At 35.0% G+C, this 27,788-nt stretch overlaps 5 protein-coding genes across 5 annotated transcripts in view; 3 read left to right on the top strand and 2 right to left on the bottom strand.

The window, feature by feature from the left end:
• Window positions 1-27,788, top strand: part of LOC149900250 (leucine-rich repeat protein 1-like) — a 100,427-nt gene that overhangs the window by 64,694 nt on the left and 7,945 nt on the right. The window lies entirely within an intron of this gene.
• LOC149900255 (uncharacterized) lies at window positions 1,351-19,847 on the bottom strand. Its single transcript, XM_090113404.1, has 15 exons — window positions 19,647-19,847; window positions 19,425-19,576; window positions 17,545-17,768; window positions 16,653-16,799; window positions 16,285-16,408; window positions 14,203-14,308; window positions 13,649-13,811; window positions 6,499-6,696; window positions 6,318-6,467; window positions 6,137-6,286; window positions 5,956-6,105; window positions 4,813-5,146; window positions 4,156-4,292; window positions 2,487-2,745; window positions 1,351-1,992 (listed from the first exon to the last, which is right to left on the bottom strand). Exons 1-15 carry the CDS (start codon window positions 19,690-19,692, stop codon window positions 1,966-1,968), a joined length of 2,367 nt encoding a protein of 788 aa, XP_089969530.1. The 5' UTR covers window positions 19,693-19,847; the 3' UTR covers window positions 1,351-1,965.
• On the top strand, window positions 20,191-22,526 carry Slc25A46a (Solute carrier family 25 member 46a). Its single transcript, XM_090113164.1, has 7 exons — window positions 20,191-20,569; window positions 20,640-20,737; window positions 20,825-21,003; window positions 21,099-21,155; window positions 21,351-21,566; window positions 21,652-21,862; window positions 21,996-22,526. Exons 1-7 carry the CDS (start codon window positions 20,398-20,400, stop codon window positions 22,281-22,283), a joined length of 1,221 nt encoding a protein of 406 aa, XP_089969290.1. The 5' UTR covers window positions 20,191-20,397; the 3' UTR covers window positions 22,284-22,526.
• On the bottom strand, window positions 22,979-23,542 carry mRpL34 (mitochondrial ribosomal protein L34). Its single transcript, XM_090113163.1, has 2 exons — window positions 23,359-23,542; window positions 22,979-23,280 (listed from the first exon to the last, which is right to left on the bottom strand). Exons 1-2 carry the CDS (start codon window positions 23,394-23,396, stop codon window positions 23,058-23,060), a joined length of 261 nt encoding a protein of 86 aa, XP_089969289.1. The 5' UTR covers window positions 23,397-23,542; the 3' UTR covers window positions 22,979-23,057.
• ear (ENL/AF9-related super elongation complex transcription factor) lies at window positions 24,418-27,745 on the top strand. The gene is made up of 3 exons (XM_090113443.1): window positions 24,418-24,621; window positions 24,752-24,942; window positions 25,165-27,745. The coding sequence occupies exons 2-3, from the start codon at window positions 24,759-24,761 to the stop codon at window positions 27,213-27,215; spliced, it is 2,235 nt and encodes a 744-aa protein (XP_089969569.1). The 5' UTR covers window positions 24,418-24,621; window positions 24,752-24,758; the 3' UTR covers window positions 27,216-27,745.

Raw genomic sequence — 27,788 nt, 5'->3', positions numbered from 1 at the left:
TCCACAGTGTTTACACTGACTTCTCGAGTGCATTCGATAGAGTTAACCACGACCTCCTATTGCTTAAACTCGAATCATATGGAATATATGGTTCTCTGTTATGTTGGTTTGGTTCTTACCTAAAAAATAGAATACAGATCGTTACTGTAAAAGGATATGAGTCTCATCCTTATACCTCATCCTCCGGAGTTCCACAGGGTTCTCATTTAGGACCGATATTGTTCAGCTTGTACATTAACGATATTAGTCGTGTTATCAACCACTGTAGCTTCTCTATATTCGCCGATGACCTCAAGATATTTAAAACGATCAAATCTCAACATGACGTCTCATTAATGCAATCAGATTTGGATAGAATTGTAGAGTGGTGCATTGACAATAATATGGTTCTGAATGCTGAGAAATGTTTCTTAATTATGTTAACCCGGAGAAAGATACGTACATCAGCAATTTATACTATAAACAAAGATATTGTGTGTGAATGTAATGAAATCCGTGACTTAGGGGTTCTTATTGATAGTGAATTAAAATTTTGTTCTCATGTTAATACAGTTGTAAAAAAATCGTCACAAATGTTAGGCTTTTTAAAAAGAAATACCAAATCATTTAGTGTAAAAACGAAACTGTCTCTTTTTAATTCATTAGTACGATCCCAACTAGAATACGCCAGTGTGGTTTGGAGTCCCCTCTATTCAGTGCATTCTCAACGTATTGAAAATATTCAACGTAAGTTCACCCGGCACATTGCGTTTATCTCTCAAGGTATATCTCATAGAAATCCTTACGACACCCGATTAGCGTTCTTCAATATGATATCTCTTCGTAATCGTAGGCAACAAAGGGATATCTTGTTTTTATACAAAATAATTAGAGGTATTACTGTATGTCCACAAATATTAGAACAAATTAGGTTTACAGTGCCTAGTAAAATACCCCGTCTTCCCATATCTAGAGTTTTTGATCTCCCGCTGTATCGAAACAATGTTGGTAAAAACTCGCCAATAAATAGAATGTGCAGTGAGTTTAATGTTTTGTGTGCATCTCAGCCTAATTTGGTGGATATTTGCTTTGATTCGTATTCAATTTTTTCTAAAAATATTGTTAATTACTTTAAATATAGTTACGTTAGTCATAACAATAAATTAACATAAGAAACGCTATGTTGATTTAGTTGGTACAATTTAAGTAAGTTTATGATATTATAAATGAATTGTCCTTACCTATAATTGGTAGATACATCCTTACCATTTATATACTTCTAGATTTAAGCTTGCATTGATTTATATGTATTTACTGTTGGTTTGGCTTAATAAATAAATAAATAAATAAATAAATAAATGTATCAAAATCTTTGGTTAAACTTGCATAAATGTGATCTTAAACGAACATAAAACAGTTGCACTGAGTGCAATAACATAATATTATATTTAAGTAGATTAATATTGAAAAACACTAACACGAAAATTATAATTTTGTTTCAGGAAAAAAATTCCTTTACTAATTTTGTGCGACAAACGGACTTCCATACTTAAAATCGAATCATTATTTTTGAATTTCTATCCATTTGTACGATATATTTTGAACACAAATCGTTTATAATGAAATGTAAAAATGTACGCATAAAAATCAAATAAATATCGCCATGATCTGTGACTATAATATAAAAAAGACGGGTTGCACTCCGGGAGTGCCGGCAGAAGTGAAAACTTGATTATTAACGTTGAGCATGTTTGATATTTGGGAATGGTATCCTTTTTACGCTTTTTCGATCAGGTCACGTGTCCTGACGCGAGTTTAAGATTTTATACCCATTACAGAAAAAGTGCTCAACGCCGCTAAAGAAGTTTTCACTTCAATTATGGTGAAATTAATTCGTTAAAACTATAAAAATGTCATGGACAGTTAAATTATTCCTCTTCGGACTCACTGTCGGAATCCGGGATCGTGTTGAACCAATTTTCCCAGTTAGATGGCTGACCCATAGCATTGCGTCTGAAAACGATGTTAATTATATATCAATGCATTGAAATCAATATTATTAGTCATCGTGTCTCGTGTGTTTCTGTGCATTCTGTCATGAAATATATACTTGGTTTATATTTAATAGTATTTAATTAGTTTTGTTATAGATGTGTTCTTCAAACAGACGAATTCGATCCTAAAATAGCGCGTAGAAGTAATTCTTTTTTTCGTAAAGTATACAATATGTGCAGTGACAGAATAAAATAATAAGTAGGTACCTACCTGATTTAGTGCAAGGCATAAGCTATTAAGTTTAGTGTCGAAGTTAAGTGTGAGTGCACTAGGAAGAAAAAGTAGTAATCTATTATCGTATTACGTATGGTTTAAGCAATAAGTGACCTTATTGCTTACGGCTTACGCTAAACTAAACCACACCCGAGATAAGATCGTCCGTGAGGACGTCTGCGTGCCGCACGACCATGTGCCGCCCTCCTCCCAGCTGATACATTACGATAGTTACATACTCGTGCCTGGTGACGGGCTGCGGCAGCGTGGCGGTGTGCGGCGGCGGCGGCGCGGGGGGCGGGGCGCGCCGCTGCAGCGTCTGCGTGCCGCACGACCATGTGCCGCCCTCCTCCCAGCTGATACATTACGATAGTTACATACTCGTGCCTGGTGACGGGCTGCGGCAGCGTGGCGGTGTGCGGCGGCGGCGGCGCGGGGGGCGGGGCGCGCCGCTGCAGCGTCTGCGTGCCGCACGACCATGTGCCGCCCTCCTCCCAGCTGATACATTACGATATTTACATTAATAAAGCGCGACACACACGGTGAAGATACTATAATATTTTATGTTACTAAGACCCCTGTAGAACCGCCATCCTGTTACAAATGACCCGAAATTTTGTGTCAGTGTTTCGGGTCATTTGTAACAGGATGGCGGTTCTACAGGGGTCTTAGTACGCAATGACAGAAAGCAAAATGATGGTCAGAACGCTGATACCGGATACCTTAAGATACTATAATAATATTTTATATTAGAGAATCTTAACATAAAATATTATAGTATCTTCACCGTGTGTGACGCGCTTAACTCAGACACCGTAACCACAGACACAATCAAAAATCTATTGTGTCTGGGACCGATCGGGCCGCTTGGAGCTCAATGGGTTAATATATCTATCTAGCTTTCCGCCCGCGGCTTCGTCCGCACAGTCAAAGAAAAACCAGCATAATTCCCGTTCCCGTGGGATTTCCGGGATAAAATATCCTAACCTATGTCCTTCCTCAGGTGTCGAACTATCTCTGTACCAAATTTGAAGTAAATCCATGCTGTACTTTTTGAAATTAGCCCGGACATACATACAGACAAACAGACAAAAATTAAAAAAAATGTATTTTTGGCTTCGGTGTATATTGTAGATCTCGCCCCAGCCCCCAAGTATTCTTTTACAAAATATTCAATGTAGGTACAATTTTTTTTTTACTTCCTTCGATTTTATTATATGTATATGTTACAGTCAAAACCCTGAACCAGTGAATATCCTTAATGACGGTTATTAAGCTTATTGACTGATTTAAAGAGCAGACATTCAGTCAATATAAGTTTGAATAGATTTTAACACTTAAATCTTTGTTATGTACGGTATGATGATGATGATATATTATCCCCCTTATAAATTATCCCCATAGGATGACTTTTTTAATCATTATTTGTAATCTACTACATAATAGATAAAAAATTATTTGAAGTTTATTTTCAATATTTCTACATGAATATTCAGAATATTACGGGCGGTCACATGCGCATGAGCGACATTGTATATTATGCAGGTCCCTAGACCATTATACCGATATACCGTTAGATACGAGAATTGACATGCTGCACATAATATAAAACGCGTTGTGAAAGACCACATTGCAAAATTCTTTTTTACATATTGTGTCTAACGTGCTATTCTAACACAACACTTCGCGGCAAGGAATAAATGCCATAACGCATTCCGAATATTAATTGGTTCATCATAACATAATGGACAGGCTTTTATTATCGACTTGAAACAAATCACATTTAAATCCAATACCAAATCAGTGAGTATATATTAGTTATTTCACAATGTTTATAGGAATTATGTAATTTTGTACCAAATCAGTGAGTTTATATTAGTTAACAATTTAGTATTAAACCGTACTCACCCAGCCTCATCCGTGGACTTGCAGTTAGCACATTCGCTGCGATAGTCGTCGCTTTCGTCTTCGCCCCGCGCCGCGCCCGCTTCGCTCGCATCGCCCGCTTCGCTTGTGCCGCCTGTGTAGCTACACACGCATGATGGCTGTAATAAAAAAAATTATGTGGTGTATATTTTATACTGTAAGTCAAAGATGAAAAAATAAATAAATATAACAGATACGTTACATTTTAATACGCTTTTTAAACATTATGTGTAGGTACGTGACAAACTATATTTTTATGTGTATGATTGAAATGTCTATTAAGAGGAGGTATAAAGCAAAATTACCAATCTTCTATTAGATGATTCGTGTTATAATAAATATTACCATGTCAAGTAAGACGTAAGAGTGAAAATTAAAGGTAACTTCGTGATTTTTTTTATCGAGTCAATTTTAATATTTTATGTTTTTAATCAAAAAGAATCCTTGAAAATATCATCTACCTTGATAAATATATTTTTTATTTTTGATTTGGTCTTTAATATTACACGTGTATTGAATAGTACACAACATGAAATAACAAAATAACATGAATATGCCACAAATTTTTCCACTTATTATTTTCAAAATAAACAATAAAATAAACATTATTTGCACAACAAACTTCTAAATCTATTTTACCTTATCAACAGTAAGCGGCAACGTGTTCTGCGGGGCCGTTGGCTCAGGGGGCAGGGGGAGCGGGGTGTGCGGGGCGTGCGGGGGGAGCGGGGGGTGCGGCATGTGCGGCGGGGGGAGGGGGGCGTGCGGCGTGAGCGGGGGGAGGGGGGCGTGAGAGGAGTGCGGGGTTGGGGGATGTGGGGGGAGGGGAGTGTGGGGGGCGTGCGGGGGGAGGGGAGTGTGGGAGGCGTGCGGGGGAGGGGCCGGTGCTGGAGGCTTGGCGCTCTTTGGCTTGTCGCACATGACTTGCTCCTCGCTGTGTGCGCGCGATCGACCGCCGGACGATTTCAGTGTCCTAAAATGTTTGATACAGCTTGTATTAACATAACTGTATAACAGATAATTAGTAAAAAATGATAAAAAAAATATTTTATTATTTTAATTGCGTTAGCGTTGGATAAATGTATGCAAATAACAAAGATAATTGTCAAATTTTAATTTAATTGTTATAAAAATAATTGCAAAATAGAATTTCCTTTTTGATCGTATATTATATGAATGCCGTGATAAAAAATTATTATAGCTTTTTAAATAACACCTACCCGTCTAAAAATCGTGCCGAATCATTTGCAGTTATTTGGATACAAATAAAATTTCGTTTTGATGTGGAAAAAATTTGAAAATAACTCAAATATGTAATTTACAATAACTTAAAAATGTATGTTGTATTTGCTTTTAATCGGCCTCGCTATGCATGCTAATAATGTCACACTCCAAATATATTATAATACATATAAAATGTATATCTATTCAGAAACCAATTCATACATTCACATTATCATACATTAGCATTTCGATCCCATTAAGCGCGCCAAGCGCAGGCAGCGCATCCAACGCGTGCGCATCATGTGCCGTAGGTATCCCAACCGCATGTGCCGTAGCGTGTTCAGTTCCATGGCACGCTATGTATGCCGCGGTATCTTACCTCATAATTAATTTGTTAGAATTAACACTTATAACATCTGAAAATGTCCATCTTATTAACTCAGGCCCCGGAATCACAGACACAATAGAAAATCTATTGTGTCGTGGACCGATCGGGCCGTTCGGGGCTCAATGGGTTATTTGGATCAAATAAAATTTTCCTCGGTGCATATCACATACCCGTTGAGCACGCCAAGCGCAGGTAACGCATCGTGCGCCGTGTCCAGGTTGCGCGGCACGGAGCGCGGGTGCAGCGGGGCGGGCGCGGCGCGCGGCGGCTCGGGCCGGTGGAACGAGCGCCGCACCGACCCGCACGCGCGCTCCGCTCGGCTCAGCACGCCCGCTTGTCACTGACACATACCCGTTGAGCACGCCAAGCGCAGGTAACGCATCGTGCGCCGTGTCCAGGTTGCGCGGCACGGAGCGCGGGTGCAGCGGGGCGGGCGCGGCGCGCGGCGGCTCGGGCCGGTGGAACGAGCGCCGCACCGACCCGCACGCGCGCTCCGCTCGGCTCAGCACGCCCGCTTGTCACTGACACATACCCGTTGAGCACGCCAAGCGCAGGTAACGCATCGTGCGCCGTGTCCAGGTTGCGCGGCACGGAGCGCGGGTGCAGCGGGGCGGGCGCGGCGCGCGGCGGCTCGGGCCGGTGGAACGAGCGCCGCACCGACCCGCACGCGCGCTCCGCTCGGCTCAGCACGCCCGCTTGTCACTGACACATACCCGTTGAGCACGCCAAGCGCAGGTAACGCATCGTGCGCCGTGTCCAGGTTGCGCGGCACGGAGCGCGGGTGCAGCGGGGCGGGCGCGGCGCGCGGCGGCTCGGGCCGGTGGAACGAGCGCCGCACCGACCCGCACGCGCGCTCCGCTCGGCTCAGCACGCCCGCTTCTGTGGCTGACAGCCGCGGGATCGTGCGGTGCCTGCGAGTGAACAACGTATTTGACCCTATACTCATCACGAGCCAGGCAAGGTCAAAGTCCAGTCAGCGACCGGCTCCCGCAAATAACGCCCGCCTAGCACGTCTACCCTCAGTTATAAAAAAAAAATGTGTGCGTGTACTAGAGTACACACGTAAGAAGTGAAACTTCTTTATGACCTTATTTTTCAAAAAATAATATTTTACTATCTACACTAATATTATAAAGAGGAAAACTTTGTTTGTTTGTTGGAATGAATAGGCTCATAAACTACTGGACCGATTTTAAAAATTCTTTCACCATTCGAAAGCTACATTATCCACGAGTAATATAGGCTATATATTATCACGCTAAGACCAACAGGAGCATAGCCACGCGGGTGAAACCGCGCGGCACAGCTTGTGGGTCGATCAACTTTTAATGGTCCGACGGTACACGCATCATGTCCCTGAACGATAATTAATAAACATGAAATCATAAAGAGTTAAATTGGTTTTAATTATATCCTCTTAATATTTTCTAACATTATTGTGAACAATATTTTACTTGCTTTATTAATTTGTGCGTAGTTTCATGGTTGTCCAGAGACTAAATGCAATTTTCCAGTACTATCACATTTGTCCCCAAGCTACAATGCATTAACAAACTTCGCATCACGAACACATACTATCACGACCATAAATACCAAATACACTTCTTGTTTCAGTTCATGATTATTGACATAAAAACATACAAATATTTTTTTTTATTGGATATAATACGATTTTCAGGCATTTTACTTTTGTCCCCATAAATCATCTACATGGCACAGGTCTCACAGACAACCGTAATTTAGTTATGGAAACAAAACACAAATGGCGCGGTAGATTCCTAAACAACAAGCTAAACACAATAATTAACTATCGGGCTCAAACGCCATTTTGATTTGTATAAAATCACGGCAACAGTTGGCCGAGCGACGTTGGTGAGTGTGGGGTGGCTTTATTGTCAGTCCGTCAGACAACTGTGATTAAAACATAAGTACTTGATGCATTGTTATCAATTATAACTACACGAGATGCGCTTTCGTCTATAATTTAGTGTGAGCTGAGATTAATATATAAAATTACAATAGTATTTGCTTGGCGGCTCAAAATTTTAAAAATGTCCCGCGGACAACCAGTCACTTGAACAACCAAAGTGGTTGTACCGTGGACAATTTGGTTTTCCCTAGGACTATAATTATATAAAACTTATACTTTAACAGTTAAATAGTTCATGTTTTGTTTATTACTCGGCTGTTTCGGGAACACATTTTTATTACGCGATTTTATGTCTAGTTTAATTGTAATTTTAACATTTCAAAAAGCAAGACGCTACTACTACAACTAAGATGTCCCCATATGAAAATCACATTATACTTCATTCATTCAGTTATATCGAGAATCAGTTCATTTTAATTAAGTAAAATCAATAATACGATACGTAACAACCTCACCTTAATAGTTTTTTTGTAAAAAATATATCACTATTTCCGCTTTACTGAAACTTTTTTATATATGAAACATTATTTGGTTGTTCAAAAGACATCATTCGTTTCAATTTTAATAAAAATATTTCGTATTTTGGGTGTAAATAGAACAAATATCAAAATATTCTTTATTATTTAATATTAGAAGAATTTGTTTTAATTCTTAAGGGAATTTAACATTTAAAAAAGTACTATTGTGTAAGTTGTCCAAAGGACATTATTTCCCGTGAATAGATCGGTTCGTGAAGGTAAATCCACAAATGTATTTAATCAACATCACTGCTGCTTATATAATCATAATCTACGAAGAATTATCTTCTAAATGAAATAGTAAAATGCTGAAAATTAAGTAAAAAAAAAATACGAGAAAATTATGATCGGGACCTTTAAAAATTGATTGACCCTTGTATACAATATTACAGAAATACGTTAGTCTAACACGCTCGTCGCTTCGCTCCTCGCTACCTATTTAAATATTTACACCAGCCGCTGCTGCAACTCGCTCGCTTCGCTCGCTCGGCTCGTGCGGTAGTTCAAAAATCAAAAGTTAACCTAAGATGCTCGTCGCTTCGCTCCTCGCTACCTATTTGAATATTTACGCCGGCCACTGCCGCGACTCGCTCGCTTCGCTCGCTCAGCTCGTGCGGTAGTTCAAAAGACCAAGGGAGACGCCAAAAAATTCGAGTTATATAGAGTTTTCAACTTATAAAGGATTTCGACTTAGGCGGATTTTGATTGGACATAAAGAGTTTGAGGTTTATTCTTATAAATATTGAATTCACAAAATCATAATTGAACACCAATCAAGCAAACACGTGTTAACGTGAGTCATAGATTTATTATCGTATACTCCTAAAATGTTTTCTAAGAAACAATACTGTACTTACATGTCGGCAAGTTCTTAAAGGCGGTAACTTATTTTTGTTCGAACAATAGAGGTAATAAATATAAATTCCTAATGTCGAAATCTCGAAACAGTCAGAAATTAATGACGCACATAGTATATACATATTATGACAGAGGTTAAGCTTAAATAACTTGAAAAATAAATAACATGATCTCGCCCACGTGTTGGTGTTTTAAAAAATTCAATCAAAAACTGACGTTAACTTTAAATACAATTTTAGAAAATAAATACCACAATCAACATTCAAGTATTAGAAAAAATTGATACCACTTGTAAAAAATCAATAAAATAAAACAATTGAGTAAAGATCTATAGGCATATTATGTATGTATTTATACAAGATATGTATATATTTATACAGGGAACTTCTCAACGTGTTATCTATGAAATTATACTTTTACTCAATTGTTTAATTTTATTTACACACTGTTTTATTTTCCACCAAATCTCGAAACAGTCAGAAATTAATGACGCACATAGTACACAATATATACATATTAAGACAGAGGTTAAGCTTAAATAACTTGAAAAATAAATAACATGATCACGCCCACGTGTTGGTGTTTTAAAAAATTCAATCAAAAACTGAGAATAACTTTAAATATTTTAGAATTAGAAAAATAAATATGTACCACAATCAACATTCAAGTATTAGAAAAAATTTATACCATAATTTCACCCACGTGTTAGTGTATCTATAAATACCATAATTACACCTAAATATTAGAAAAAGAGATGTAATTAGTTACTTTTTTTAGAAATTCACTGGAATTAGAATTAAAATAAACACTTAGATTTTGCTGATCACTTAATATAATATTACCACGTCACTATAGAGCGTTGGAACTTGGAAATAAATACGAGTGCAATAGAAAAACGGTCAAGTAAAGTGATTGGACGTACGTTAAAACGATACGCTATCCCTACTCCGCTGGAGAAAGTATACGTCGAATCACGCGTGGTAGGGATACGGCGTAACGCAAAAATGTCACGCGCGCGGCGTAACGTAACGCAAAAATGTTACACAAAATTTTCACTTCAATAAAAAAAAAGACGGGTTGCACTCCGGGAGTGCCGGCAGAAGTGAAAACTTGATTATTAACGTTGAGCATGTTTGATATTTTGGAATGGTATCCGTCTTACGCTTTTTCGATCAGATCACGTGTCCTGACGCGAGTTTAAGATTTTATACCCATTACAGAAAAAGTGCTCAACGCCGCTAAAGAAGTTTTCACTTCAATAACATTAAAATACAAAAGAAAGGCATAGTTTGTACAAGAGGCGGCCTTATTGCTAAGCAGTAATCTCTACCAGGCAACCTGATGGGAAAGGAAATGTATGAAGTTAATGGGATAGTACAAAAAGAAAAAAAATAATAATAATAATTATACCTAATAAATAAATAATATTATTTAAGTATAGTGATATAATGAAGATTGAGAGGATCGTGCGGCGCCTGCGAGGGGGACTCGGTTAGTGAATGTGGATGGATGGTTAGTGAATTAACACACCATTCTATTAGCGCGATATATTTAATATTAGTCAGTTCTTTAAAGAAACGAATCTTCAATGGCGGCGCTTATCATTCCCTCTCGCTCACACACGGCCGTACGGTATGCAAAAAAAATAGGGTAAAGTAAAATGTATTTAATTTTCCCTGTTATAATTTTTGGAAGAAGTGTACAAATACAACCCTCGAATTTAAGGTTTTTGTAGGGGGGGGGGAGGGGGGAGTGGTGGGAATCCCTCCTCCAAAGGGGGGGGGGTGAGGAGTCACTTAGTTTCTGAGATATTGGAGTTTAAAGTTTTGAGAATTGCCTTGAAATTGCAAAAAAAAAATATGGACAAGAAATAATATGAACTTTTCTTCCTTCCATTCCCACTTGTATAGTCCCAGCAGTGGGTACTTATATGGGCTGATGATGATGATGAATCTCAAACAAAGAAATAAAGAAATATTTATAGTAGAGCCATTTTAATAGGCAACATTTGACAGTTCAACAAAATTCAACAACGTAACCTAGTAACGACAACATAGAATAACATGATATTTCTTTCTGTTAGATCTGCACATTTGCTTAACTTTTTTCAATAACGATTACATATTTATAATAATAATGACCGATACAAGTAATTTTAAGATTTCATTTTACTGATGAACCATTCTAAACATAATAAACAATTTCTGAATTGAAGAACTGACGTCGCTACAATTTTGTGTCAATAAACCTTTTTTCTTTTTAAATACCAGAGATGTTACTCTAAAAATCGAGATCTGACATCTAGAATCGAATGCATTGATTACTTGTGAACAAAAATCATCATAAATTAATAAATTCGATTTACAAATGTTTCAAATCCGTATCGATTAATTCACTTTAATCGATGTTTTTAAGCAGGTTACCTCTCTTGGAAGATAAAATTGATAGACGTCAAATGTTGCCTATTAAATTGGCTCGAATATAAAGAAATGTATTGCTCAAAATTATAATTTTCAAATTTGACTACCTGAATTTGACTACCTGTCGACCCCTATGCGAAACCCGATCATAAATTTAGAATGACAATTATGTATTTGCTATAGTAAATAATATTTTCTTTAATAATATATTCTTTGGGGAAAGTTGTTCAGTTTATGGGCTAATTACGAGACTACGAGTATTAATGGGGATTTTGTTGCGTTCTGTATATGTCATTTGATAGTTCATATAAATACACAAATATCATAACAAAACAGTTTGTCAACAAACAAATTAAAATAATTAACAAAATAATAAATAAAATAATTATCAATTTACGTTATTTTTATTTTCTTTTTTGCTGATCCTACCATCTGTCAAAGTCAGCTTTGGCCGCCATTGAAGATTCGTTTCTTTATTGAACTAGCTAATACCAGAGGTTATTCTATTATCAAATATGTCGGTACGACAATGTACACATAAAATCGTGCGCAACTAACAAGTCTGATTATTATAGTCGGGCTACGATAATGGCAAATTATTTCTCATTTAATTTGAAACAATTAGATGACAGTGATCTATTAATGTTAATAAATGACTTATAAAGCAATGTCAGTAAATATTATAATTATTATTTGAATAATTATCGCTTTGAATGGACAAGTGTATGCACAAAGTGTCCCATGAAGGATGACACATGTCCTTCCGCAATTACATTCATAACACTGTTGCGACTGTTCCGTACTCTATGAAAGATAGGTCTGTTTTTAATAAATAGTGTCTTGTGTATAATGACCTGCAGAACGACTGAAGCGATAAATGCGTGATATTTGTTAATAAGGTGACTCATCTACACATGTATACCAGTTTCAGCGATACTTATAATCACTACATAGTATAAAACAAAGTCGCATTCTCTGTCCCTATTTCCCTATGTCCCTATGTCCCTATGTCCCTTTGTACGCTTAAATCTTTGAAACTACGCAACGGATTTTGATGCGGTTTTTTTTAATAGATAGAGTGATTCAAGAGGAAGGTTTATATGTATAATAACATCCATTAAATAGTGGAGAAGTACTGTTATTTTTGAGGTTTCTAATGTGATGTCGAAAATAATTACATTTTATCCGCTTACATTGCAAACGCAGGCTGAACCCTACGAGTTTTATCAAAATAATGTACTAAGTATTGTACACATTGAAAAGGTCTACAGAAAAGTCCGCGATGGCATATGTCTATCTCTTATGGATAACCCACAATAACTTTTTTTTGTCATTTACTTTTTACGACAAATAATGGCTAATTTTCGAAGCGATTTTAACCAATACAGCATTAATCCTTAACCAATTAAATACCTTGAATACATTGTTCATTTAATATAGATCTATATGGCCCTTTACACCGTATGATTTAAGTGAATATTTTCGAAGATATTACAGATTTAAAAATTGCGGGGCGTACCGTTTGCAGCGGTACCGGCCGGCCGGGCCGCTATATTTTTATATACAACGTTAAAAGTTTTTCTGTAGTGTATTTAGTATCAGCATTGCACCCGTGCGAAGCCGGGGCGGGTCGCTAGTTAGTTTATAATCATAAAAAATGTAATCGTCAGTACGACAACCAAGGATAGCAGTCAATAACTAGTAACTGCCTACTGAGCCGACGGTCCCGGGTTCGATCCCCGGTCAGGGCAAATATTTGTGTGATGAACTCAATTATTTGTTCTTGGGTCTGGGTGTTATTATCTATATATGTATTTATTAAATATTATATTTATCGTCGCCTAGTACCCACAACACAAGCCTTAATTGAGCTTACTGTGGGACTAGGTCGATTTGTGTAATAATGTCCTATAATAAAAAAAATGTTATGTGGTTTTATGAAACCACGGTAAAAGTGAAACTTAGGCACAAAATTATCGTATTTGTACGATAACTATTATCGTACGGTTCCGATCACTGCTTTATACCTACTCGGCAGCCGACCGTCACGCGACATGCGCTACACAGACCAAAAAGTTTGAGACGATGTAATAAAAGTTTCACTTTAAAAAAAAAATAATAACTCTACTCTACTCACAGCGAAGTATGCGTAGTATAGAAGCCGGGCACGTTATGCGGTCGCTCCCTCTCCCTCTCTCTCTCCCTTTCCCGCTCTTGCTCATCCCGCGCCACGCTGAGCGCGCGGTTGCTGATCGCCCCCAGTGAGCCCGTTAAACGCACCGCACTCGGGAAACCCACCACTGGAAATTGTGAAAAACAACCGTTATTAAGAAAAAAAAATAATTATTTATGTTGCCAAAGGCCAAAAGCATACAAAAATGTAAAGAGAATATGTAATAAAAAAAAAGACGGGTTGCACTCCGGGAGTGCCGGCAGAAGTGAAAACTTGATTATTAACGTTGAGCATGTTTGATATTACGTCTTACGCTTTTTCGATCAGGTCACGTGTCCTGACGCGAGTTTAAGATTTTATACCCATTACAGAAAAAGTGCTCAACGCCGCTAAAGAAGTTTTCACTTCAAAAAAATTTAAATTAACAAATGTGTGGGCATTAAATGCAGAAACTAAAAAAAGGGCGTTTGTGTCGAGCGCATGTGTCAGAAGTGAAACTTCTTTGGCAAGTGTATTACCATTGGGCGGCAACGGATGATGCGGTATGATATTCGTCTCTCGCGGCTCTGGGACGTGCACCGACTGCAGTAGGGGTGCGTTGAAGCAGTTCTGCGTGTTGGCAATCTGAAATATACATGATAAATTAAATTTTATGTATATGATAAGATGTGTTTGAGTTCGGTAATTAACCTAACTAGTGTGTTAGGTAACTTGAACAACAATTTTCTATTTTAACACAGGTAACGACGCATTATTTAGTTATTTAATATAATTATAATATTAATACTTAAAAAAAAGTGATAATTATTTTAATACTTTTCATCACACTTTATTTCATAATATAGAACAAAACATTTTCCAAATAAGATTACATTTTCATTCAAATAGCGTGTTTTCACTATAGAGCCCTAGTGACCCTACTTAATACAGACAATAACGTGAACCAACGCACACGCATAAAATTGAATTGATAACAAACTCGCGTACTTTGCTTCTGATTAGTCATTCAAGACGAGCGTAAAACAAATGTATTGCATCACTAACAATTCCATATAACAGTCATTGAACCAATTAAGTAAGGCGAATGCTTAAATGTATTTTTGTTTTATGTCGCTGTTAAATTGTAGAAACTGTAACATCAGACTGTATCTGTAACTTGCGCGGTTGCTAGCTAGATAAATTGAGATCTTGAAATTCAACGTACATATTATTTTTCGTTAGACTGTTTACAATTTTCCAGTGACATATAGGTAGGAAAACTTTAATCGTGTATCGTATATATGTATAACAATAATTATTACAGTCACGTATGAGTGCAATTAAAATTAATTATTCGATTATGGATTTTTTGCTAGTCTTCTACGTCATGCTAAACTGTGACTCATGCAGATTTTATATCGATACTACGTTTTTAATTTTTAACCCATTGACCACCGTAAGGCCCGATCGGGGCGCGACACAATAGATTTTCTATTGTGTCTGTGATTCCGAGGACTGATGGATTAAATCATGACTCACTAGTAGTCGTGCTAAAGGATTTTCAAAATCGAAAATGGAAATTAATAATTTTATCGCTTTTTGAGTGATGTTGTAAAGAATATAGTAGGTCACTTAGTGATACCATTAAAATGTGATTAAAATATAATAATTATTATATTTGATGCGGTGGCGCTAAGATTCACAATACAAATAAAACACTTACCTACTTGAGGAATGTTACCTGGGTGACGTCTTAATTATAAATGTGGCAATGCAATGTCGTCTAAAAATTCCGCCTATTTATGTCTTAAGTTACATATTTGTAAGTTACATGTTTGCATATACGAGAATGAGATGAAAGAATCAGAAAGTATTTTTATAAGAGAAAAAAAAACAATTGTTTACAATCTATTTATGTGTCTCCTATCCATACTTATCCAAACTAACTACGGAAAAAATGCGAAACTAACTTTGTCTATTGCTATTGAATATTCATGCTAAAACCTTATCATACTTAATTATGTTGATTAATAAATAGTAAATAAACTATGTAAATTGATGAAACCGGAAAAATCCTCGAACATCATAGACTTTTTCCGTCGCGATATTGTTACTTAATTATGGTTTTATTTTTTGTGCGTTAATCGAGTTGGAATCTTGGATACAGTCTTATCAAAAACAATTAAGCTGTTTATAAGAATTGCTATTGATTGGCTATTGATATTTTATATCAATAGCCATAAATATAAATCAGTTGCATTTAAAGTTAAATATTCTTCTCAATCAATGAAGATCAATTCACTTTTGACAGCGAAATCGGCGAAAATTCAAAAAAATATTAACAAATTAGATCATATCACTGCTCCGTTAGTCGTTTCAAAACAAGAATTAAAAAAAAAAGACGGGTTGCACTCCGGGAGTGCCGGCAGAAGTGAAAACTTGATTATTAACGTTCAGCATGTTTGATATTTTGGAATGGTATCCGTCTTACGCATGGAATATAAGGGCTAAAAAAAAAATCCGTCTTACGCTTTTTCGATCAGGCCACGTGTCCTGACGCGAGTTTAAAATTTTATACCCAACGCCGCTAAAGAAGTTTTCACTTCAAAAAAACAACTTACTTGAGTAACAGGCCGCGGAAGGTTCACATATCCGTGTCCAACACATTGCATCGCGTCTTCGGGCCTTGTAATGGACTCCACAGTCGATGGGTATGTTCGATGGAACGCTGTTTCGTTCGTTAATCTGCATACATAAGAAATATTAAGAACAATGTATTGTATTTTCGACCTTATATTATACTAGCGGTCCGCCCCGGCTTCGCCCGTGGTACATATTTCGCAATAAAAGGTAGCCTATGTCCTTTCTCGGGTATCAAAATATCTCCATACCAAATTTCATGCAAATTGGTTCAGTAGTTTAGGCGTGATTGAGTAACAGACAGACAGACAGAGTTACTTTCGCATTTATAATATTAAGTATGGATTACCGTAGTGAATCAGGTCGGCATTGTGCAATAACTTCGTCGTATGGAGGAGGAGCTTCGCCCCTCGGTAGGTACTGAGCTGAGGGCTTCCACGCGCCAGACGCTGTTTCACAGCCACTGCCCATGTACCCCATACTTCCACTTATATACCTAGAAAAATTACTAGAAATGAATGTCCTTGCCACAGAATACATAATAGTAGCTAAACGCTACAGAACGGACACTCTCCGCCTCCCGCCAAAATTAAACACTTACCTCACCCCGCGCGATCGTGATTAAAATGGGCCACATTTTTCTGCAAGGACGATACGCAACGAAGATTGACAACATTAATCAAATTGACTTAAAGTAATTTTATTATTTTGGATTTGTGATTATCGTTTTTCGTAGAAAATGGTTAGATATTGTGCTGTTTACGGAGGTATTTCATCAGAAAAACGCGAATTTTTTTTTTTACGCTAGTCACAAATGTGCCAACCATAAAGCGTTAACACACACATTTGCAGTCTCTACAGTGTGACTGTCAAAACTATAATTTTGTATGGAGTGTCCGGGGTGTGTCCTTACCTAAGATAAACATTCTACTTTTCACAACCATTATCACTTATATTATTAGGTTGTTGTGCTGTGTTTAATAGCTGGACTTATGATTCCTATTTTCACACGATTAAGCTAACAATAACCATCAGAAAACAATGATATTAAGACGTATGAAAAATTACAAAGTACAATACAACATGTTTGTTTTATTTTTTACTCTATTGTTATTATTAATCTGTTGTATTTGTTTATACATAAAAAAATTCTTTATTGCTATTATAAGGTATGTCGTATTATTTTAAACAATACCCTGAAAACTGTAAAATAACTAGCCAAAATAACTATCTAAACATACCCAATGCTAGTCAAACTGCGTTGATCGTCCGCATGTGTAGGTCGTCCGCGTCGTTTCTGTTTCTTAACTCTATGCACAACAAGTGCTATAGTGAGCAGTACAATCGCAGCGGCGCCCCCGGCTGCGACCCGAAGGTTCGCTTCTACACCCTCTGCTGGTTTCACTACATCGTCCAAACAGATGAATTCACAGCAAGTGGTGCCGACACGAAACGATCGGCAATCCTTTTGAGAGAAATTGAGACTTAGAATTTGTTTTCATAAGTAGTATATATTAAACTAGCCGCTCCGCGCGGTTTCACCCCCGTGGCTCCTCTCCCGTAGGTCGTAGCGTGATGGTATATAGCCTATAGCCTTCCTCGATAAATGAGCTATCTAACACCGAAAGAATTTTTCAAATCGGACCAGTAGTTCCCGAGATTAGCGCGTTCAAACAAACAAACAAACAAACAAACTGTTCAGCTTTATAATATTAGTACTTATAGATATCTATATAATTTTTAACGCCGTGTCCCGACCGGAACAACGCCGTGTACCGTCCAGACCACAGTCAGGCATGAATCACTTCATACAAAAAGTATACAATAATGTTTGATCGAGCTCAGTCATGACATGGTGTAATATGAATCATTGTTTATGTTCATCTTTCATTCAGTTAAAAAAATGTAGGTAAATGTTTAAGAATGGTGTTACCGTTATTATAAAATGTACCACAATTTTTGTCAGGATTATTTTTAATAATTAAAAAAATATACATTTTCTGGCTACAATATTGTATGCTTACTTTCCTCTAGGAAAAGTAGATCAATTGAAAAGGTATAGAGTAGTTTGAGAAAGTAAGGAAAATTTATATTTATATATTTTGCCTGTGCCTGACCTTGTTTTCAAAGCGGAAAAATAAGTACTTATAAAACAATGCATGTAGAAAGCAAATGTAATCTTTTAAACCATCATTTCCTTAAACAATGGACATTCTAGAATAATTTTTTATGCATTTCTAACCTAAATAGACCGTAAAATAAGTGCAATTATCATATAAAAACAATATCATCATAAATTAATTGATACATAATTAATATAAAACATATAAGATATAATATTCTTTTTTTTCTTATTGGAATGATAACTACAGCACTATTATCACTACATACTATAAAACAAAGTCGCTTTCTCTGTCCCTATGTCCCTTTGTATGCTTAAATCTTTAAAACTACGCAACGGATTTTGATGCGGTTTTTTTTAATAGATAGAGTGATTCAAGAGGAAGGTTTTAGTATATAATTTATTAGGTTTTAAATAAAGCGGGTGAAGCCGCGGGCGGTAAGCTAGTATTTAATAAATGCATAATTCAGTTCATTCTGCCAGTACTTATAAATAAATATCTTTGAAATTGCCAATATAATAAGCAAGAATGTAATAATGTATAGATTAAAATTAAACATAACAAATTAAAATTAAAAAAGTTAAGGGTTGGTTATTTTTAAAAAGCAATAATATTTGAATTTCAAGAAGCATAAATTCATACTTACTCTATTCAAAAAATGTTAAAAGTTTATAGATTTTTTGTAATTAATCTAAGCTCAAAATATTAAATTACAGCATGATACATAGAATTTATGTTTTGAATATTTTTAAAGTAAAAAGTATATAGATAGTATTGTGGCCGTGATTATAGCAGCAGTATATTAATAATTTAATTAATGGATAATGTTAGAAATAGTTACAATAACATTGTTTTAGAATGCATTACTACAATGTTAATGAGTGCATAATTAAAATTTATGACATGTCTAAACAAAGCATAATTAAAATACCTATTATTCACACTAACTGCATTTCCAATCAGAATAAATCTTTTTTTTTGTTATAAATAAAAGATACCTGCGGAGGTGAACACAAAACCGCTTTGCACACTCTGGGTAAGCCATTGTCACATATGCAGAGCGTGCATGTATCTGGGCCAGGGATATAGTGTAATCCATTGGTTACAGTTCTACCGTGTAAATCGGTACACTCGCCTTGTGCTGCTACACCTGTACATACATATCCATTAACCGTACCCACTCGTTATAATTTTCCACCAGGAATTTATAAAACACTTACTATAAAAGTGTATAGTCGTTAAACACAACACAGCTTTACTCCACATTTTAATGGTATTTCACGTCCACATTGTTTTGGGCATAGGAATTTTTGTCCTATTTATTTAAATCAATATTTGCTCGCTAGTGGAGCGATTTCCATAAAAGCGATAGGGACAGAGAAAATTGATCATGCGTCTTGAGTTTGTATTTTGCCCGTGCTGCGCCTGTCAGAAACGGAAATGTCAAGGCCGTTGTGTATAGATTATGTCAATGTCATAGTGAAAAAATTCAATATATTCATTCAACTGTCTATTTGAAGCGTTACGTTCACCTTCGTTCACTTTTGTACATCTATAGCATCTAATTATATTCGGAAATTAAACTGATTAAATAAATTGGAGTAATTAGTAGTTACAGCGAATACAAGAACGTCTCTAATTTATTTTTTAATCGATTGCAGTTGAATATAAAAGCAGTTTTAACTCGTATTATCATGAATGAATCAAATAAATTGATATGACAGATTGACAGCGCAATGTCACAAATGACATTGGCATTTCAGTTTTCAGCTCTTTGGTTTTTATTGAGCTCTGATTTTTGTACCTTATTTCCTGTAAAGCTACATCTGCAATAAAAATTTAATAGAAATCATAACTATTTCATTTTCCAAAGCTATTGCATAACAGGCAAAAACTTATATAGAAATATACGTTAGAAAATGTTTTTGTAACTTATCCACTACCTATCAGCTATCTGCTTGATCAGATTCAATGGCTGGTTTTGGGGATTACAGTAATTATAACAGACCGTACGGTTTGGATCCCAATAGAGAAACGAATGATCTCTATGATACTCGTTACCAGCAGATATATGGATATCACACTCCTTTAAATGAGGAGTATCAAGGACCGCCTTTAGTAATGGATGATGTTTCAGAAGAAGGTATGTAATAATACATGTATATACAAATATATCAATTTATTCACGTAAATATAACAAAAAAATGTTTCAGAAAATAATGCATATGTGACAACAGCAATAAGTGTAGCCAGCTTAGTAACTGAGAATTTATTGAGTCATCCATTTATAGTGTTGAGAAGGCAATGTCAGGTAATTTTATTGAATGTAGATTGTAGACTTTGTTATAAACATAACATCAAAATATATACAGACTTGATTATTTATTTATTTCTTAAGGTCCACAATACTCTGAGGAATTACCACATTGTTCCCTACACATTATTGCCTGTGGTAGCAAGGCTGCATAGGCGGCAGGATGTGACCACTCTATGGAAAGGCATTGGTTCCACATGTATAGTTAAGGGCCTCAATTTAGCTGTTGAAGATGTTCTATCAAAGGGAACTGGTTGGCCAAAGTGAGTATATTAAAATATATGTTGGTAAATCAATTTGATAATGAAAGTTATTGCCTGTAATATTGATTTTGATTTGTGTTTATATGTAATTCCAGAGAGATAAGTAAATGCAATTCTGTTCTCCAGTTTCTTCAGCACATGACATTAAAATGGTGAGATGATTGTATCATACAATATTTTTTTATATTTTGATTTGAGACTTGGATTGTGATTGTAACTAGAATGAATTAAATATTAATGTCATGATTCTTATAAGTTAATATTGTGTAAAAAAACTAAGTTATATTATAGTCAATATGCTTCTCTATTAAATTTAATACTGTTATGTTATTATTTCATGTTTACAGTGTAAGTTTGGCTGTGATAACACCATTTTACTCTGCAAGTTTAGTGGAGACAGTGCAGAGTGATATAGCAAGTGATAAGCCAGCTATATTTGATGTCTTTAGAGAGGGTTTCATGCGTATATTGGAATGGGGCACACCAAGTAGGGGCAGGATGCTGCCTATATGGGCAATAGTGTTGCCTACAGCAGCCTTTGGGCTTACAAAATATTTTGCTCAGTAAGAATAAAAATAAATACATAATTTTATGCATTTATTAACCCATTGGAGCAAAAAAGCATAATTTTTTTATTTTTTCTTGCAGCATAACTTTAAAAAGCATAACTGTGAGAATATTACGCTTCCAACAAAGGCATAAGCATGAATTGAGTGCTTCATATGACATGAATCATCCCAAAAGTCTCCCCAATCCCTTAATAGAGGATTTGAAATTAAAGGCTAACATATTCTCTTTTATTGCAATGGAAATAATATTTTATCCTGTTGAGACAATAATACACAGGCTTCATATACAGGTATGGTACTCAAATTTAAATCCAATTACAATACATAATATTTGCTTTTTGAAATAATTGTTGACTGAAGTATTATTTCATAGCTGTGTGTATTACATTATATAAGTGAGAATGACATATTTTATATTTACAGGGTACAAGAACAATTATTGACAATTTGGACACAGGTACATCAGTTACACCAATTTTAACTGGATATGAAGGTTTTATGGATTGTTACAATACAACAATAGCAAAAGAGGGAATAGGGGGACTGTACAAAGGCTTTGGAGCCCTTGTGTTACAGCTGGCTGCACATCTGGCTATAATTAAGTTCACCACATTTGTAGTTACAGAAATGTCAAATCTATTAAAACCCGCTAACACTCCTACCAGTTCTGATGAATCCGTTCATTCTCAACAAAAATACTTATTCAATTAGAAATTTTAAATCAACATTTGTTAAATTGTTTTATTTAGCAGTCTCTCTTGGAGGACTTATTGTTATTTTTATAAATTATATATTTATTTAGATTCTTTCTTATGTGAAATATTGTATTCAGTGCAAGTGTTTACATAAATTATATTAGGTAATTGCTGGGATTTGCTTTTTTCATCTAGTTATCAGACCTGTAGAATATATTCCTTATTATTTATAAAAATATGGTATTTATTTTTCATTTTATTTAATTTAATGATTCATGATACCTTTTTATGCAGTGAAATTATCTAATAAAACCTAAAAGTGCTCAATTTGAGGCTGTTGATAATAGTACAAACAATAAGACATAAGTGGCAATGTTTAGTATTGAGGTTGTTTGAACAGTAGTCATATTTGAGATCAGTATGAAACTGCTAATTGTCTTGAAAATGATTGCATGTGTAATCATTTTTATCTTTAACTAGCGGTCCGCCCCGGCTTCGCCCGTGGTACATAATTACGTTTTCTCTATATAAGAACCATCCTCGTACTTCAGTCTTCAAGGAATATAATAAAAAAAGAATTATCGAAATCGGTTCAGCCGTACTCGAGTTATGCGCTTACCAACACATTTTGCAATTCATTTTTATATATAAGATATTTTTTTGTACACATTTAGACATGTAAGAGGAACGAAAATAATAATTGAACATAAATAAAATAATTAAATCATTGTATTTCTTTTTATTTGACTATATTACATACATTACTTTTAAGATTTTAGTTACTAGGTTACTAATGAGTTAATACAAATCGACCTTTCAAGATTCTTCGCATAATTACTCTACGACCAGTTGGAGTAGATAATCTGTGTTCCCATCCATGGCGCCGCACTCGCCTTACTTCATTTGGCCTAGGGAAATAGCATCGTACTTTCGTTCTTATAGAAGTTAACAAACATGACTCCGGTTTTACCAATGTAGTGTTTGATACTGGAGCAATAGTTTGTAGACCCAACCTGCAATAAGAGGTAGCAATTCATGTGATCAAAAGTCAAATGATTATGGTCCTAATAATATTGGAGGTTATTCATTACTTCAAAGGTTGTATTACTGCCGCCAACAACCGAGACATTATTATGTTATAAACAGTTTTTTGTTTGTCACTTCTATTCTTTGCTGGGTTGGAAAATAGATAAATTTATAGCACTAAATACTAATTTGTTTTTTGGTAATCTGAATTATTCTGAGTGAGAACAGCTGAGAATTGGTATTATAATTTATCGTAGAGGGAGAATGGTTCATTCTCACTCTACGTAATTTATAGATTATTTTGACATTGACTTTGACATACGTATAATCACAGATTATCATACAACCTTATTATGTTCGTTTATACGCAATAATTAATAATCTTAATTAAAGTAAAAAAAACTAAAAACCTTCTATCATGATAGAATGTGTGATAGAATCAATTACTATCTTATAAATAAGTCGAATCACGCGTGGTAGGGATAAGAAAAAGATAGCGCGTAACGGAAAAATGTCACGCGTAAGTCGTAACGAAAAAATGTAAAATTTGTTTCCAACCCCGATAAAGAAGTTTCACTTCAAAAAATACTAAATGTGAATAGCTCTGGTGGATAGTGAGTTGATCAGTAAGTTATTTTAATTATTATGAATTATTTTACATTAAAAACTTCTCTCTTACTTCTCCATTACACCTCCATTATTATAAAAAGACAAAGTCTAGTATATCTTCTTCTTATATATAAAAATGAATCGCAAAATGTGTTGGTAAGCGCATAACTCGAGAACGGCTGAACCGATTTCGATAATTCTTTTTTTATTATATTCCTTGAAGTACGAGGATGGTTCTTATGTAGAGAAAACGTAAACATGTACCACGGGCGAAGCCGGGGCGGACCGCTATTCAGTAATAAATATACTGCGTTAAAAGGAAAAACGAATTAATACTAATAATATTGCCATAGAAAAATTCAATCAATGATTTATATACCTAATCTGTGACCTAATCAGATATAATATTATGAACTATAAATTTTCGTATAAATAAATGTTTATTAATTTAAAATGTTAACTTTTTGTTTTATTTTTAAAACTAGAAATATTAGTTATACATTTAATATCCTCACAAGTATCATTTTTTTTATCTGTCTGTTGATGTCGAATTGTCGAACTAGAATAATACGAAAATTGAATATGGCGGACAAAAATAACAAGGGCGCTAAAAGATTATTTTCGTCAATACCTACGTAGATTTATAAAAGTGTGAATGATTGAAAAACTATTGTTTATTTGTCATAATACATATTTGTTCATGTATTTACTAAGTTATAGTAAGTAGTATCATTATTGCCTTATATTTATACTTATTTTTATTTTTCAACGCTATAGGTATTACATTACAGTTAAGCAGAGATATAAATAAATATGGCATTATTTACATACATATTGGTTTAATTGCAGGGTAACAATGTCGTCGATTAAAGTTAATTTTGAAATAGGGCATGAGGCTTCAATGAAGTCAAAGAAAACTCCAGAGGGTTTCACTCATGATTGGGAAGTATTTGTACGCGGTCAGGAGGGAGCTGATATCAGTCACTTTGTTGACAAAGTTGTTTTTCACCTACACGAAACTTTTCCAAAGCCAAGAAGAGGTAAATGATGTGTTGTATTTAAATCAAATATATTTCAATATTGTGATTTTTATTTACAGATTTTATGTTTGTAAATTTGTAAACATTGTCTTCGTTTCGTTAAATAATTTATACTTTAAAGTAAATCACAAACTTACTATTATACAAATGAAAAATAAAAATTGAAATCATTTATTTTTTTTAATTAAAAGACATTAAAATATAATTATGTATTGTTTACAGTTGTGAAGGATCCCCCTTTTTCTATAAAAGAGTCTGGATATGCTGGATTTATATTTCCCATTGAAATCTATTTGAAAAATAAAGATGAACCTAAGAAAATTAAATTCACATATGATTTGACCTTACAACAAAGTGGCTTTCTCAAAGATCGTTATGTCTTTCAAAATCCCAATGATGAGTTTAGAAGGAAACTTTTAAAGGGTGGAGGAATACCTGTAAGCAATAATGCATTTTATACTAATCCTGATCAGGAAAGTAGAAGTAGAGATTCATTTACTGATGAAAAATCACAACTTGTTAGTAAACCGAAGCTTTCCTCGGAGAATGTTAAAAAACATAAGATTAAGGAATACAAAGAAGAAGTTCCACTTAAAACCAGTAGTTTTGAAACACTTTTTGGACCTCCTATACAAAAGCCACCAAAAGTTTCACCAGATCCAAAGAAAATGGAAAAAAATACTCCAGTAGTTAAGTCAGAGAAGAAAGAAAAAGAAAGATCAAGTTCTGATAAAAAATCTAAGCATGAGCACAAAGAAGCTAAACCTGATAAAATTAAGATAAAGGAAGAGAGAGATAAACAAAAAATTGAAAAAATAAAAAATCACAGTAGAGAACAGGAAAGATCTAAAGAAAAGGCAAGTAAAAGAATGAATGAGAAACCACCATCTCCTGAACCACCCAAGAAAAAGTGTCTCAGTCCAAATCGAAAAGTTCCTAGCCCTGCACCACGTTCTAGTAGTGCTTCAAGTATTAAAGATGAATATAAATCACAAAAACATAATTCTGAGAACTTTGAGCAGAAAAAGCCTAAATCCGATGAAAGGATTGAAGTCAAACCTGAGAAAGAATCAAAGGAAAAAAAGAAGAAAGAGAAAAAGAGCCATGATAAAGACAAAGAGAGAAAAGAGAAAAAAGAACACAGGAAAGAAAGTCATAAGAATAAAGAATCACCTCCTGAACCACAAAAAGAGGTTGTAAAAGAAATACCAAAAGCAAGAGAAATCTTTAAAGAAAAGGAATCAAAAGAATCACCTGTAAAAGAAAGGCCACCAAAACCAGAAAAACCAATTAATAAATTTTCTATTGAAAACTTAAGAAAAACTCCACCACCAGATGTTGAAGAGCGGTCTGAAACACACAAAACAAAAGAAAAAGGTGAGTCTGAAAGAAAACACAAACATAAGAAAAAGGATAAAAAACGAGATGAGTCAAAAGAAAAGCACAAAGAAACTAAGGAGAAAAAACACAAACATGAGAAATCACGCGAAACACCACAAGAACACAAAGTAGAAATAATAGAGCAAAGAGAGACACCAATTCCTAAAGAACGTCACATACCTGAACTAGCATCACCCATATCAATAGATACTGCATCACAATGTAGCTCTAAGAGTGGATTGGCGAAAGCTGTCCATATTGGAGCAGAAGACGTAAACAGTAGTCATTCAGATTCTGAAGGGTCTATTATACATGATGATGAAGATATCAAAGTGAAAACAGAACATGCATCACCGGAACCAGTCGTAAAGCGTGAACCATCACCAGAGCCAGAGCCAGAACCTGATCCTGAACCTGAAATCATACCTGAACCAGTAGTTGATACTCCTCCTGTACAGCAAAAACCTAAGAAACACAAAGATAAATCCTCTAAAAAAGAAGAGAAAAGACGCAAAAGAAAAGCGGCAGAAGCAGAAGAAATAGAAAATCGTAAAGTAGCAAAGCCTGCAGATTCTGGCCCTTTAAACAATGAGACAGACTGTGGTGAAAGTAGTGCATCAACATCCATGGAAACTAAAGTACAAGACAATGGGGTCTCAAGTAGTTTAGGGGAAGATGCAGAACCAGGAGATTTATCTCCAGACTATATGGTTCAATTAAGAGGCCTGCAACAACGCATAATGATGATTAAAAATAATGAAGATCTCGAAAGGGTTGTGAATTTAATTGCAGAAACAGGCAGATATGAAGTGACTACTCAAACTTTTGATTTTGATCTGTGTTTGTTAGATAGGTCAACTGTCCAACAGCTCATTCAACTTGTTGGCTGTTAGCACATTTTTGGACACTAATCAATGCTTAATTTAAATGATTATATTAAGCACTGATATAATGAAATTGTACAGATATTTATAAGAATCATTCAGGCAGGTTTAGAATGTATTATCAAACTATTGCTGCTGTCTGGAAAGCTAAGTTATAGAATAATATAATATATTTAAGTTAAGAATAATCTCAATCATCATATATACTTAATGAAAATAACCCATTTGAGGAGTTTTTAAGTGCAATACTGTATAGGCATGTAAAGATATAAGACTGTTGAAAGATTGTTAAAGAACTTATTGTATATTTTGTACATTAATGTATTGATTTAATATATAAGTTGAAACTCAAGTTAATCCTCCGTGGTCACAGAGATCATATGAGGCTATGTAAATGTTGTTGCATGGATAAGTGAGATATGATTAGTTTTCAAATATGGCATACATAGACATGCTTAGCTGCAAACTATAATATTCGTTCACAACTTTTACCATGTTTTTATTGTTTTACTAATTAATATATTTCACAGAAATCTTAATTATTGGCACTTTTATTTTACACAACAATCATAATAATAATTA

The sequence above is a fragment of the Colias eurytheme genome, chromosome 19, assembly GCF_061535395.1.
Source record: "Colias eurytheme isolate Ceu_HAF_F1 chromosome 19, ilColEury1 Martin Lab GWU primary, whole genome shotgun sequence".
NCBI lineage: Eukaryota > Metazoa > Arthropoda > Insecta > Lepidoptera > Pieridae > Colias > Colias eurytheme.
This window is presented reverse-complemented; position numbering and strand designations above follow the sequence as displayed.

What these genes read in the sequence shown, in the direction of transcription:
- LOC149900255 (XM_090113404.1), bottom strand. Translation starts at nt 19,692, where the DNA reads ATGTGGAGTAAAGCTGTGTTGTGTTTAACGACTATACACTTTTATA. An exon ending in AACGACTATACACTTTTATA is followed by an intron (nt 19,577 to 19,646) that starts GTAAGTGTTTTA and finishes ATGTATGTACAG; the next exon opens with GTGTAGCAGCACAAGGCGAG. An exon ending in TTTTGTGTTCACCTCCGCAG is followed by an intron (nt 17,769 to 19,424) that starts GTATCTTTTATT and finishes TTCTCTCAAAAG; the next exon opens with GATTGCCGATCGTTTCGTGT.
- Slc25A46a (XM_090113164.1), top strand. Translation starts at nt 20,398, where the DNA reads ATGGCTGGTTTTGGGGATTACAGTAATTATAACAGACCGTACGGTTTG. An exon ending in AAGGGAACTGGTTGGCCAAA is followed by an intron (nt 21,004 to 21,098) that starts GTGAGTATATTA and finishes ATGTAATTCCAG; the next exon opens with AGAGATAAGTAAATGCAATT. An exon ending in TACACAGGCTTCATATACAG is followed by an intron (nt 21,863 to 21,995) that starts GTATGGTACTCA and finishes TTATATTTACAG; the next exon opens with GGTACAAGAACAATTATTGA.
- ear (XM_090113443.1), top strand. Translation starts at nt 24,759, where the DNA reads ATGTCGTCGATTAAAGTTAATTTTGAAATAGGGCATGAGGCTTCAATG. An exon ending in TTTTCCAAAGCCAAGAAGAG is followed by an intron (nt 24,943 to 25,164) that starts GTAAATGATGTG and finishes TATTGTTTACAG; the next exon opens with TTGTGAAGGATCCCCCTTTT.
- mRpL34 (XM_090113163.1), bottom strand. Translation starts at nt 23,396, where the DNA reads ATGTCTCGGTTGTTGGCGGCAGTAATACAACCTTTGAA. An exon ending in GCAGTAATACAACCTTTGAA is followed by an intron (nt 23,281 to 23,358) that starts GTAATGAATAAC and finishes CTCTTATTGCAG; the next exon opens with GTTGGGTCTACAAACTATTG.